The 14,599-nt window shown below is 33.4% G+C and overlaps 2 protein-coding genes and 1 non-coding gene across 3 annotated transcripts; 1 reads left to right on the top strand and 2 right to left on the bottom strand.

Moving 5' to 3' along the window:
• Window positions 1–401: 401 nt before the first annotated feature.
• On the top strand, window positions 402–1,604 carry LOC25482687 (pentatricopeptide repeat-containing protein At1g12775, mitochondrial). Its single transcript, XM_013611278.1, has one exon. It carries the CDS (start codon window positions 402–404, stop codon window positions 1,602–1,604), a length of 1,203 nt encoding a protein of 400 aa, XP_013466732.1.
• A 2,669-nt stretch (window positions 1,605–4,273) lies between these two features.
• On the bottom strand, window positions 4,274–4,355 carry TRNAS-UGA (transfer RNA serine (anticodon UGA)). Its single transcript has one exon. It is a non-coding gene; the product is annotated as a tRNA-Ser (tRNA).
• Window positions 4,356–5,001: 646 nt separating this feature from the next.
• Window positions 5,002–6,378, bottom strand: LOC25482684 (uncharacterized). The gene is made up of 2 exons (XM_013611276.3): window positions 5,822–6,378; window positions 5,002–5,554 (listed from the first exon to the last, which is right to left on the bottom strand). Exons 1-2 carry the CDS (start codon window positions 6,310–6,312, stop codon window positions 5,242–5,244), a joined length of 804 nt encoding a protein of 267 aa, XP_013466730.1. The 5' UTR covers window positions 6,313–6,378; the 3' UTR covers window positions 5,002–5,241.
• Window positions 6,379–14,599: the final 8,221 nt, after the last annotated feature.

The following is a 14,599-nucleotide window of genomic DNA, read 5'->3' as shown; positions in this document are numbered from 1 at the left end:
CTACACCACCATGACAATCCCTAGGTTTGAAAGGAAAACTTGAAGAATGAAATAACAAATAGAACAAAGAATAATCCAAAACAATCAAGTTCAAGGAACACTTCTCTGTCACAATTTACTTGATTTCCGATCGAACTCCGGATTATAGACCCATTCCCCCTCGTAACATAACGGGAGGGATAGATAACATCCAAAACAAATTATAGATGAAAGAATATGTTAGATTCTTATCCTTAATTGGCCGCATGTTTTTAACAAATGAATTCTAATTTATTCAGACTTTTCCATTTATAAAATATATACATAAAATTAAAAATAAAATAAAAAATCAAGGTTTAGGGTTTAGGGTTCTGGTAGCCGTACGGTAGAACAATCTGTCTTGTGTTGACTGCAAAACATACATGACAGTACAAACAACAATGTTGTCAAGGTTAATAAGGTACTATGCTTCCTCTTCTGTCTCTATTATTTCCAAAAACAACAACAAATTGTTTCCTCCTTCTTGTCCTTGTGTTTCATACCTTCGTTCCTTCTCCTCAAATTCAACAACATCCTCTGTTTTTGGAGAAATTATAAAAAATCTCCGAAATTCTCCCCCAGTTACAACATCATCATCCTCCTCTAAGTCTAACAATATTAATCCTATGGTTGTTATCTCATGCGAGCTTACAGGTATGGCTGTTTCACAGTTCAAATCCATGCTATCTACTAGTACTAGGGGTCTCTATTCCATATCTGATTATAACTACATTTTATCTTCCCTTAGCTCCCAGGGTTTGTCTGATACTATTCTTAGACTTGGTCGTCTGTGGGACGAATCCCAAACCCATAATAATGTTTTCCCAAACGTTGATACTTGGAAAATCCTCATCGACTGTCATTGTGCCACTGGTAACATGTCCTCGGCTTTCTGTCTATTCCACAATATCATTAAAGCCGGTCATCGTCCTACTGCTTCCACTTTGAATTATCTTTTACAAGGTTTATGTGATAGAGGCCAGATTTCTAAAGCAATTATGTTTTTTAATTACTCCATCTTAAAGGGTTTTGAGTTGGACGATTGTAGTTATGATATTCTAATTCATTGTTTATGTGGGATAGGAGAAATTAAAATGGCCACACACTTGTTGAGACAGCGACCATGTGAACATGATACTGTTACTTGTTTTGTTCGCCTCATGGTGGTGTATGCAAAAGTCATATCTAGGCTCTGCGAAGATAGACTTGTAAACGAAGCCTATGCTTTATTTTCTGAAATAGTTGTTAAGAACAAACGAGTTATGCGTAATCGTGGCTTGCATCACCGTCTAATCTATGGCTATTGCATCACCGGTCAATTTAAACAAGCAATTGCCATGTTTAGAGAATTGAAGGCAATAGAAAACATCAACACAAGTACTTGTATTCCCACTTTAGAATTAGGTACAGAACATGAGGTCAAAGCTGCTAAACGAGCCTTGTGTGTGCTGATAAAACGTGGTGTCCAACCTCATCTCGCTAGCTATCAATCTGTGGTTGGTGGACTATACAAAGGTGGAAGAGTTAAGGTTGCAAGAAAAGTGGAAGAGCTGAGTTTGCAATTTTGCAAACCTTTTCTGGAATAATACCATTATTGTGGAAGTTAGCTGTACAATACAAGAAATAAGGATGTGCCAAAAACAAAGGAGCTACTTCTCATGTAGAATATTGTAGACTACTTGCTTTCTAGTTTTCTAATTAAAGGACTATGCTTCTGTTTTTACTCGCATTTCTATATGTAAGTTTGCTTCCAAGTGTGTGCACTAGAAAATAACGATGTTTTTTTAATCCTAATTTGATTATGTCTTTATATTTGGCAGATATATTTCCACCAAGCAGATAGTTTCCTATGTTTCTTGTTTTATATATGCTCTACGATTATGCCTTATTATTGATTTGGTAATATACCATACAGTCTAGGTTTCAGTATCTCGTTCGTCTTTTTAGCTAATGATTTCAGTCTGTTGACAGCAATTTCATGCAGTATTATTTGGATACGAAAATAACTCTTGTCCATCTTTTTGGCTAATGGATTTGAATTTGAATAGAAGTTGCAACTGAAGAAATTCGCTGCAGTATTATAAACTTAGATATTGCCTTGATTTAGCATACTACCATGTTTAGCTCCTACCAACTACTTGAGACTATCTCATGTTGATTTCACTTTAGAAGCTTGTGATCATTTCTGATTCTGCTACTTGTTTCTTGGGTCGGTTTTCATATATTTATGCTAAGTCGTTACCTCAGCTATGTTGTAATTTTTTTTTTATTTTTAAACCTTTTTCACTTAAACATATATCCTGTTTTTGTGTGAGATATTATTGGACCACATATTTGAAACTGAGATGAAATACTTGAACATAAAACTAAACAACGTTGTAAGGTAGATAACTTCGGATGCACAACAGAGTTACACTCACTGTTATCAAGATTTCTTAATTATTTGACTCTAAATTTGCCTAGCAATTTGATGCATCTATTCAAACTTTTGAACAACCAAATTTTCCTATGACCATGAGTTTTAGGAGAAATTTTACCATAACAAATAGTGCAGAAATATAATTTTGGTATCACAGCTACATGAAAACAAATCTGAACATAACTCTTAACAGCAAAAAAGTGCATATGCACAAATTTGCAAAATGGTGGAATACATTTATTATGGACCAGAATATTCTATTTTATCCATTCTTATATACTAATTCAATATTTGTTCACACCCTTGATCTCAATTCCACACCCCTGTCATTGTTACTTTGTGAACATAATTACAAGGAGCTTCTTTCTGAACATAATATTGTTACTTTGTGTAGAAGAGTGTCTATTATTGTTCGCAATTGTGATTCCATTTTTTTGTTTGCTCTCTTTACTACACCATATACTTTCCAATTAAGCACATGTGTAATGCATCCTATGCCACTTTTAAATTTGTACATGTTAACTTGTTTGGCAAGACTCCAATTATGCTCATAGTCATAATCATAGAAAAAGTTTTTTATAGACAAAGCCCCTAAACAATCCATCAACCAATTCCAAGATAACAACTTCCATCTGAAATCTGAATATACATTCAAATTAATACACAAATATTTCACTTACATTTATCACAATAGCATACATCTGATACAATACAATGAACTACCATCGACCACAAGATCAAGCTCGTGACATCAATGACCCCATAATCCCAGCAATAAGAACCGTTGGCTCTCCCAAAACGGGCCATGACTTACCTATTCTTTCTTCCCTTCACAAAATGGGCCATGACTTAACTACTCTTGAACTGGCTCAACGATGGGAGAAATCCAAAACCTATAACAATATTTCCCCAAACATTGATACTTGGAAAATCCTCACCAGTTGTCATTGTGAATCGGGTAACATGTTCTCAGCATTCTAGCTATTCCGTAAAATCATTGAAACTGGTCGTCGTCCTACTACTTCCACATTGAATGATCTTTTTCGAGGTTTATGTCTCAGAGGCCAGATTTATAAAGCAATTATGTTTTATAATTACACCATACTAAAGGGTTTTCAGTTGAACCATCATAGTTATTCTATTCTAAATTTCTAATCAATGGTTTATGTGAGATAGAAGAAACTAAAATAGTCACACAGTTGTTGCAAGAGGTACTGCAGAATGTTGGCAAGAAACAAATATATGATGCTTTTACTGTGAGGTGCTTTTAAAAGAAGCTCATGATTTGTTTTCTGAAATGATTGTTAAGAAGATCATGCATGGTTTTCATCTTACCACATATAACCCTCTAATCTATGGCTATTACATCAACGGTCAATTTAAACAAGCAATTGCCTTGTTTAAAGAATTCGAGGAGGAAAAAAAAAACATCAGTGTACTTTAGTTAAAGAACAAGAGGTGAAAAGTGCTAAAAAAGAGCAGTAGCTGTGCTGATAAAACGCGGTGTCAAACCTAATCTTGCTAGTTATCAATCCGTGAGTGGTGGCCTGTCCAAAGGTGGAAGAGTTGAGTTTAAGATTTTCATGTAAACCCAGCAGCTAGTGGCATCAACACACACAAAATTGAACTTTTGCTGAGCATGCTAAGCCTTTGTTAGAGTTCTTAGCCTCACTTGATCCAAATGAAAAAGTGGTTCTTGTTGGACATAGCTTTGGAGGAATGAGTATAGCTCTTGCAATGGAAACTAGAACTAGGATATGATGAGAACATTTTTGTCCCAAAAAATTGAATAAATATAAAAATGTGATATTATTTAATTCTTTAAATTAAAAAATACGTCAACAGCAGGGTTCGAACCTGCGCGGGCGTAGCCCAACAGATTTCAAGTCTGTCTCCTTAACCACTCGGACATATTGACTGATGAATTTTGTTTTAAGTTGATTAATATTTATTAGTTTAGGTAACTTTTCTCTTGATTGCTCATTGCAGTCAACTTTTCTCTTGATTTATTTCTTTTTTGTTTTTTGATCTCTATCATGCTTCTCAACACAAATCACAGTCACATTGTGATTGTAGAGACATAAAAATTTGAGTTATAGTGTCATGAGTGTGAATAGAAAATCAGATTTCTCATTAAAACCATGATAAATTAGATTTATATTTCTTTGTACTAATGCTCATGTATTCCACCGTTGTTAGCAGAAAATCTCATTTGCTTAATTAATGAAATTTGATCATGTTTCTATTTGGCTAATGTATTCTAATTAATGTTGAAAATGTCAACTACAGCTGATGTAGTATAAAGGGATCTTGATTTATGTGGTTTTATGTGATAAGATGATGATTTTGGTTACTGTTATTCTAATTTGATCGTGTCTGCGTATTTGGCCGATATATGTTCATCAGACAGCTACTTGAAAACAAATATCGACATAACACTCAACAACAAAAATGCATATGTACAAAAATAGGTGTTCAAGAAACAACTTACAAGGGTATATGCACACCGTCAATATCTTAGTAATGTGTCACATCTTATGTTCGATAATTTTTTACAGGTTTTGTCAAAAGGAAGATATATTTTACAGGTTAATTAGTTTGTCAAGATTTGAATTAAGCTCATAGTCATGATCAAAGCAAAAAATTTCTAAACATAAAACCCCTAAACAATATCAAAAGAAATCCAAGATAAGAATTTCCATATGAATATATATTCATTGAAATTGATACACAAATATTCCACTGACATTTTTCACAATAGCAGATATTTGATACAATACAATGAACTACCATCCACCACAAGATCAAGATCGCGATATCAACGACCCCATAATCCCAGCAATAAGAACCGTTGGATCTCCCAAAACAGCTGAGACAACGATCTGTACAGCCATTCCAGCCATCTCAGCACACTTCCTCACCTTCCCTTTGCTTTTTCTACCTCCATTATGCACAGTATGCAGATTATTCTTCAAACTCATAGGAACCCCTGTCTCAACCATTGTTGACATTGTTGTTGTTCTTCCATTACTTCGTCCGACATACATCTGATGCCAGCTCTCCACAATCATCTCCCTCACACATGCCACATGCAAGTTATACTTCTTACATGATGATCTGTTATCAGGGACGGACTCAGAAATTATGATATAGAGGCAACAAATAAAAAACTCATAAATTTGTAGTACTAATAATTTTAACATATCATTTTTTAAAGTATAAATATATATTGTAATTTTGTTCCGAAGTCATCACTTTCAACTTTTGTCCTTCATTATTTGTTTTTGGTAATCAATATAATAAACTTATATAATACTATACATATATTAATAAAATTTAGGGGGGTGAACATCACCGCAAGTTTGTTAGCAGATTCATCCTTACCTATAACTCCAGCTTCGTCCTTTTTGTCCACAACGTTGACACGACGAACTCACTTTCCGATATAGATACAACTTCACCTCACCATGATCATCAAGTATCATTGGAAGCTTTGCACAACAAGGGTGAAGATCAAAACCACATGAAAAGCAGTGGTAGACAAAACCGGTGACACTCTTTTCGCAAGCGTTACAATAACGAGGTATGTCTCCCGGTGGCTTTGAGAGGAATTGGAAGCAACATTTTGGGTAGAAAGGGTGGAAAAGAGAAGGGGATGGAATAGAACAATGCATGTGAAGATCATAGTCACAAATGTTGCAGCTGTAACGCGAACCTATGCCAATTTCTTTGCAGCCATCACATTTGAATGGAAACTCGGAGTGTTGAAATGTTAGTTTATGTTTTTGATGGCTAAAATGAGATATCTCATTGTATCTTTTTGTGGTGTTCATGGTTGTGTCTTTATGATTAGAAAATTTGGCTATGGAATACATTATTTTGGATTTTTTTTTGTTGCTTACAAGAATGGATAGTATATTTGGATGTGGGAGGATAGAAAAGCTATATGAATTATATATGATGAGGGTGAATCAAATTTAGCTTATGGTTCAAGCAATTGTAAAGGAAAAATAGTTCATGGGAATCTCCACGTATATAACAGAAAAGCACAAGATATACAGTTCTGATTTTTCAAACTACTTCTAAATTTTGGATTCTATACCGTAGTAATGTAGTTTGAAATTTTGTTTCCCTAGTCAAAGTAGATACCTAAATTTTGCTCGTAACATTTTTTCTATGAGATGCTTCAAGTTGCTACCGTTTTTGTTTTTACCACGTTATAGTTATAGTTATGAAGTTTTCACCGCGGTTTGACAATGATTAATATCATTGCGGGAACATGCAAGCATACAAGTGAATTCTCCCCTTCCAACAAAAAATTTCTCTATACATAAGAGTCATGGGATCACACTGTTAATCACTTGTTGCTCAAATCTCTTATCATTAGGACCAATCAAACGTTACAACTTTCAATTTTACTCATTATTTGATCAAATTTCTCAGTTAATCGTTATTAAACAAAATAAATCAATATTAACCATGCAGTAATAATGTTTTGTCAACAACATATTTTTATAACACATTTTATTTAGTATATGAAGAAATTAAGCAAAAAAGCAACTATTCAATGAAACTTATTGAGAAATGTATAGTACTACTAAAAGAGTATTCTCATACTAACAATTTTGACTGCCCTGTCTTTTAAAATTCTTTTGCTTTTCTATTTTTCTTTCATTTTTATCAAATCATACATTGCATTTTTCCATTTTATCTCCCTTCTTTAATGGGGTGGGTATATTATAAAATATTTGTGCTAAAGTATATCAGGCAGGGAGTGGGGCCTTGTGGCCCTGAAGAATATATCCAAAATTTCTTTAACTTAAATAATACATTATTGAATTTTACTTTTTCCACTTTATGCCTTTCCTCGTGCGCCTTATTTTTTTCAATTTTACCTCTGATTCGGATTTAGTTTTCGGATTGTATTGTTAGAATTTTACAGATGTTTTTGGATTTTAAAATCCGGAATAATATTTTACCAGAACTTTTGCAATTTTAAGCTTTAAAATTCGTAAAATAAAATGCAAATAGAATAAAAAAACAGAAGTAAAAAGACATAAACATAAAAACAACTCATTTTATTAATATATGAACAATACATTACAATAATTTTCAAGCTTTGTAAGCTTATTATATAAGATCTTAAATCTATTTCTAATCTCCTAAGAGCCTAATTCTAATCTCCTAAGAGGCTAAACACTGCTATGTGATAGGACATAGTAGTAGTTTCCCTATTGGAGGCCAAGCTGAGAACCACACTGACCCACATGACCCTCAGATGAATTGCACTTCGTCGCAGCGCGGTTCCATCCTCATTGACCGTTCATACAAACCCTGAAAAGTTTTCAACGAGGCCCTTATCTATGAAAGGCCAACAATGGAAAACCATGGTTGTAGAAGGAAGAAGAATAGGAGAGGGTGGGAGAGGATGGTGTGAGAAATGTTGGGGTTTGGAAGGCTATTTATAGGGAGGGGTGGGTCAAAAAAGGTTGAGAGGTCATAAATACAGTCAAAAAACGTGGTAAAACACATTTTTTTGACTTGACCACCGACAAAAACGTGTGGTGCAGACCACCGGCCATGACTGATGCATTCCGGAATATAAAATCCGGAATGCACATCTGTTTTCCGGAATATATTTTCCAGATCAATACGATAATAGTGAACGAGGGAAAAGTTGGCACTTCTTGTAGGGCTAAGGACGTTTTGGAATGTAAAATCCGGAGAGCTTCAGCATTGGTTTCTTTTGAAAGAGAGTCATTAATATGAATTTCGACGGTTACAACCACCAACACGTTTTCATTGACTGTATTAATGACCTAGGACTTGTTTTAGGCTATAAATAGGCTTCCATCTTCAACAAATACCTTCATTCTTCACTTCACCTATTTTCTTCCATTTTCTTCAAATGTTTTTAGTTTTTTAGGGGTATCGGCGGTGTCATGGTCATTGTTGACCGTTCATATGAACCCTGCAATAACATTGCTGCTTGTGTAAGGTTCATATAACGGTCAACAGAGATCCTTGACATCAAAGAAAAACTCAGAAAAGCACATAATATCTAGTCCAGATTTCGTTTTCTGGAATCACTAACAATCTGATCCGGGTTATGTAATCCGGACGAGGGGTATTTTTGAAAATTTTGCAGGGCGCGCGAGAAGGCGATAGAGTGAGAAAAGTTAAACTCTACATTATATTATTGAGGTAAATACATGAGGTATATTTATTATTAAGACCAATTACTGAGGTATATTTAGTAAAATGGACTCCACTAACCTATCACATGTGTCTATCTCTCTCCTAAGTTGACAAAAAATAGATAGTAAATAAATGGAGCAAGCCCAAACTCATAAGACGATGGGAAGGAGTACTCCCTTACTATGCGTCTCAACTACGCATCTATGTTCGTCAAAATGTTCCATGTGTCTCAGCTCCTCAAAAGGTTCCCTATCTATGATATTTCTGATGTGATTTAAAAATATATTTTTTAAAAGAAATGTCTAGTGCACATGATATGATAAAGATAAGTTATGATACAGAGTTGGATAATGATAGATACTTATTTTTTCATGCATTTGATTCACACATGATAAGTGTATTGTGATGTATTATTTAATTTTCTTTGAAACAATGTGTTATTTCATTTTACATTCTCTTGGTTTTATATATTTATAAAAAAAAAATACAAAATGATAAAAAAAAATAAAAAAAAATAAAAAAACTTACTTATTTTGGATGCTTAACCAATGCCCTTAGAATACTAGTTATCATTCTCCAAAATTATATTATGGAAATACTTATGATGACACGAAACCAATAGGTGAAACTTCCTTTGGAGAATTTTATTAGGAGTAATGATATATAATCACCCTAATTTTTTCAACAATCATTTAACACTTTATTTTTTTTCTATCTCTTTGTATAATCCATTTTGCGTGTCTATTGATTATTTTCCTTGTATTCTTTAAATAGGTAAGTGTTTGCGTGTCTATTGATTATTTTTCTTGTATTCCTTGGCGGGTATGCCGCGATCATAACATATTTATTTCAAAGTTATTTGGCTTGCTTCTACATGGGCAATTTGGAAGGATAGAAACAACTGTGTCTTTACCAATGCGGTTATCGATATTCACAACATCCTTGAAAAAGTGAAGCGCAATTCTTTTTATGGATTTCTTCTAATATTATTCCAATTGCTTTTGATTTTCATGATTGGTCGAGACACCCACTTCTGTGTATGGGTGTCATGTAATTTTGTTTTTATTATTTGGTGGTGGCATCCTTTGGTTTGGTGCCTTGTTTTTGTATCAAATATCGGGTGATTTATCAATTTTTGCAAACCTTATACAGGATTAATCACTTTTCATTTGAGCAATATATTTCATTTTGATTTGTTAAAAAAAAATCTATATAACGAAATAAATTCAGTTATTTATTCAAATCTTTTGACGTATATGGCATGTAATTTCTTTTAGGTGTATGTGTATCCTCACTAGAATGGCAACTTTATGATTGGAACCTAACATTATAATGAAATTTAATCTAAGTTACAGTTTACTTCCTATAATGAAGCAAAGAATGAAATTCTAAAAGCTAAGGATATATATGTGGCATGACAAGCACGCCACCAAAATCATTTTTAAATTTTTAAATAAAGGATGTACGAATAAATACCTACCTTAATTTATAGTTTTCTACCTTCTAGCCTCTTAGGAGCAATATCTTCAGAATGAAATTTTAGCATGAACTTATCCACTTGCATGCATCTTCATCTAGAATGCCAATAATGAAAATTAAATCTAAGGAAATAAATTCTTGAATATTTTTTTAACCATACAAAAAAATATACTAGTTCAACGTGTCCCATGGAGAGAGGTGTGTTTCATAGTGGGAGAGATGAATAATTGGTTAGAATCTATATATGCTATGTTCTTCTTCTTTATGAAATAAATGAGTAGAGAACCAATCAATGAATGCTAGCTAACTGAACACGAATAATTAAAGGTGCTGATTTTTTCTTACTTGTTTTCATATTTTGACTATTTTTTTCTTATCTCATCAAAGAATCAAACATGATGAACTTTCAAGAAAGTGAGAGTTATTTGTTTTGATACTTACTTGATCTAATTCTTATGCAATAGTTGTACTTGTAGAAGATTAAATGTATAAGTTGATTATTATTCTCTTTACGAATTTTGTGATCTGCGTCATTTGTATTCATCTCTCTTTTATCTTTGTGAAAAATGAAATTATTCCCTCAAACTTTCCTTTAGCCTTACAAATTAAGTAATTAAGTATCCTATACCAACAAAAAGTAACTAAATATCTTTGGTAGTTTGGTTAAAATTTATTTCTTAACTTGTTTTATGTAAATCATTTCATTTTACTATTAACGTTTAGTCATTAAACTTGTTTATAAAAAAAGTGTTTTTAAGAATATAAGGGGTGAGAAAAAGAAACTCCCTCTAAAGATTGTAGTAATACTGCAGAGAGGGCCCAATCTTTCACTTCTAATAATGTTTGGGAATTCCTTCAAAAATATTATTGGGAATTTCTTATCTTACCATTCATACTTCTCGCGCACCCTCTGAAAATCTCAAAATGTCCCTGGATTTTTTGAATTCTAGAGCTCAACATGAGTTTCTCCACTATTTTTAAAGAAAAAAAAATTAGTCATAGTTATTTTAGCTACGGTTGAAATCATGCAGACTAACTGCTTTACTCAAGATTCCTACCCATTTTGATTTTGATTCCATAATCCAAACAAAAAACAAGTGGTTTTTTTTTTTTTTTCATTTACAGTTTAAAATCTAAACACCTGTTTTACATGCTTCAAACCTTTCTTGTGTCAAAATTAAATTTCACATTTTTTCCATAATTATTTGTTACAAGAGGGGTTCAAAGCATGTAAAAGGAGGTGTTCAGATCCTAGAATCCGAATTGGTAAAAATCTTAAACAAAACAGTTAGTCGCAATTGCACTGTGGCTATTTTTTTACGACTATTACTTTTCCCACATTGTTGCCTTCTCGCGCTCCCTGAAAAATTCCATAAATACCCCTGGTCCGGATTACGTAATCCGGACCAAATTGTTAGTGTTTCCGGAATATATAATCCAGACAAATACGATATGAATATTTGGTGTCTTTCTTTGATGTCAAGGGTCTCTGTTGACCTTTATACGACTCCCGCATAAGCTGCAATGCAATTGCAGGGGTCGTATGAGCGGTCAACAATGACCATGACACCACTAATACTCCTAAAATCTACCTAAAAAACAAATTTTTTTTGAAGAAAATGTAAGAAAAGAGGGTGAAGAAGAATGAAGGAAAATGTTGAAGATCCAAGCCTTTTTATAGCCTAAAACAAGTCATAAGTAATTTGGAAGTCAAGGAAAACTTGTTTTTCATTCAAAACCGTCCTAAAAACGTATTAAAACTCCACTAACCAGCATAACCTTTGGTGAAACATCACCGGCCAAAATGTTACTGAGGGTTTCTGGATTTTATAATCCGGAATGCATGAAGCTATTCCGGATTTTAAAGTCCGAACTGCATCAGACCCTTTTGTTTGGATCGTTTTCGTTGCAAATGCCTTGGAAAAAATAGAACAAAGGTACATAACATAAATTGAAGCAACATAAGACAAATAAACAGTTAAAAAAACCATAATAACAGAAATGATGAATCTTTTTGGGAAGGAGTTTTCAAGAGGATTTCTTTGAGTTAGATCCTGCTGTCTTGCCAAATGACATATTCATCTGGCAGGCAGCAAGATCTAACTCATAGCAACCTCTTGATATTTTTGAGTTATCTATGTATCAAGGAGGCATCAAGCAGTATCTATATATTTTTGACAACATGCTGAGGATCTTCATCATGTTGTTATATAGAGATCTATATATTTAAAACAGCATGAGAAAGATCCTCAGCACAATGACAAAAATTTGCATGGTCTCTATGGTGTGCTTGTTTGTATTTGACAGCATGCAGAAGATCTTCATCACGCCGTCAAATAGAGAGTTAACTCATATATTTGTGACAACGTGAGGAAGATCCTCAGCTTAATGACAAAAATTTGCATGGTTTTCTTTGTTGTGTTTGTGTGTTTTGATGGTGTTGAAGCTGAAAACCGGAGAGGATGTATTTATAAAGGTCCTTGGATGTTGTGGACCATATAAACTCTCGGTGCAATGTGGGAAACACAAAAGAATCCAATGCTGAATAAATCCGGATTCTAAAATCCGAACCAACCCTCACCATACTCAAAGTCTCAAGTTTCCCTTTGTTCACCCCAACATCGTATGTTTTCGGAATATATGTGTATTTCAGATTATACATTCCGGATTACACCAGAAGCTTTTGGCCGGTGGTCTGCACCACAAAGAAAACATTTTTCAAACGTTTTGGACGGTGGTCAAGTTGAAAAACGTGTTTCTACACGTTTTTTGACCGGAATTGATGGCTTCCCCACGTTTTTTTAATCCCTCTCCGCTATAAATATGGTTCATTTTCTCAAACATTTGCACACTTTCTTCTCTCCTCTTCTCCTCTACAATGATGTGTTTCCATCGTTGGCCTTTCATAGAAAGAGGCCTCTTTGGAAATCCATCAGGGGTCATATGATCGGTCAATAGGGAAGGGGTCAGTCTGGGTGTGAGGTTGGTTTGCCTAGGTGTCATGTTGACCATCATGGTCTCTTGTTCCCTAGAGGCCCCTATGCCCCCTATGTCTCCCCACCAACACCAAAGCTACTGGTTGTCCTATCAGGCAGCATTGGTTTCTTCTTCCCCGCCATCTTCTTTCCTCCCCCCTCTTTCCTCTCCACAGCCACCGGTATTGCTTATGTAATAAGTTAAGAGTAGAAATAGATTTAACATCTTATGTAATAAGCTTAAAAAGCTTGAAAATTATTGTAATGTATTATTTATATATTAATAAAATGAGTTGTTTTTATGTTTGTGTCTTTTTATTTCTGTGTTTTATTTTATTTTACGAATTTTGAAGATTAAAATTACAAAAGTTATGGTAAAACATTATTCCGGATTTTCAAATCCGGAAACATCTGCAAAATTCTAACAATGCAATCTGGAAAACGAAATCCGGACCAGGGTTAAAATTGAAGAAGAAAAAAAAATAGGGCGTGCGAGGAAAGACATAGGGTGGAAAAAGTAATAGTCTTTTTTTACACTTTGAAAATGGTCGAAAAACCCCAATTTAGACATTTGGACTTTAGAATCCAAAAAACTCGAAGGCATTTTTGAAATTTTGGAGTGAACGTGAGAAGTATGTAGAGTGTGAAAAAATTATCATAATGTTCTGAGCATTCAACTCGGGTCTACTTCAAATTTCAAAGAAACATTAATTTGGACCATCAAATGATATAGTTTTGAGTCTTGGAGCTCATCATATTCAAAGTAGAGCTTACTGATATGAAGATTTAAATACACGTTTATGTGGAGTATTGTTAACTTCTGAATCAAACTTCATTAACGAATGAGTGAATTTTTTTACGGGAGTGTCGCTCTCTTGGTTTAGTAACATTATAGCGATCCTTTGGTTCAATAAATTTTAGTGATTATATAATGAATGATTCAACGTATGAATAAATATATTTTTATATTTGTAACTAATTGTAAATGTTTTAGTCCAGATAATTTTTATGTTTTGAATTTGCTATTAACATTTATCGAAAAAGTTTTCAATATAAACCTTAAAATATAAGATTGGTTCAGACACAAGAAATTTAATTTCAACAACATACATTAAAAATAACAATTTCAACAATATAACAAATTCAAGAACATAATTCAACAACATAATAAAACATACACAATGTCATGAATCAGCTAAAATTAAATCTTCAATCCAGTCTATCCAAGGAAGCTCTGATTTCTTCATAGGTCTTAAGTCGAATCAAACATTCAACATTTGGTTTCCATGTATTAAAATACATTTTACCCATTTAAACATAATAAATACCTTCGTTAGATTTGAATCAATTTTTAAAGTATTGTCCTTCATTTGAGAATTGAAATTTCAATCAAGAGAAATTCTTAGGAGTAAAATAATCTCTATACCACTAGATTTTATTCTTCATTGGTTTTAATATTCGTAAATAAATGATGAAATTAAACATGTATTAGTAACGGTCTTTGTGAGCT

The sequence above is a fragment of the Medicago truncatula genome, chromosome 1 (assembly GCF_003473485.1).
Source record: "Medicago truncatula cultivar Jemalong A17 chromosome 1, MtrunA17r5.0-ANR, whole genome shotgun sequence".
NCBI classification, from domain to species: Eukaryota; Viridiplantae; Streptophyta; class Magnoliopsida; order Fabales; family Fabaceae; genus Medicago; species Medicago truncatula.
This window is presented reverse-complemented; position numbering and strand designations above follow the sequence as displayed.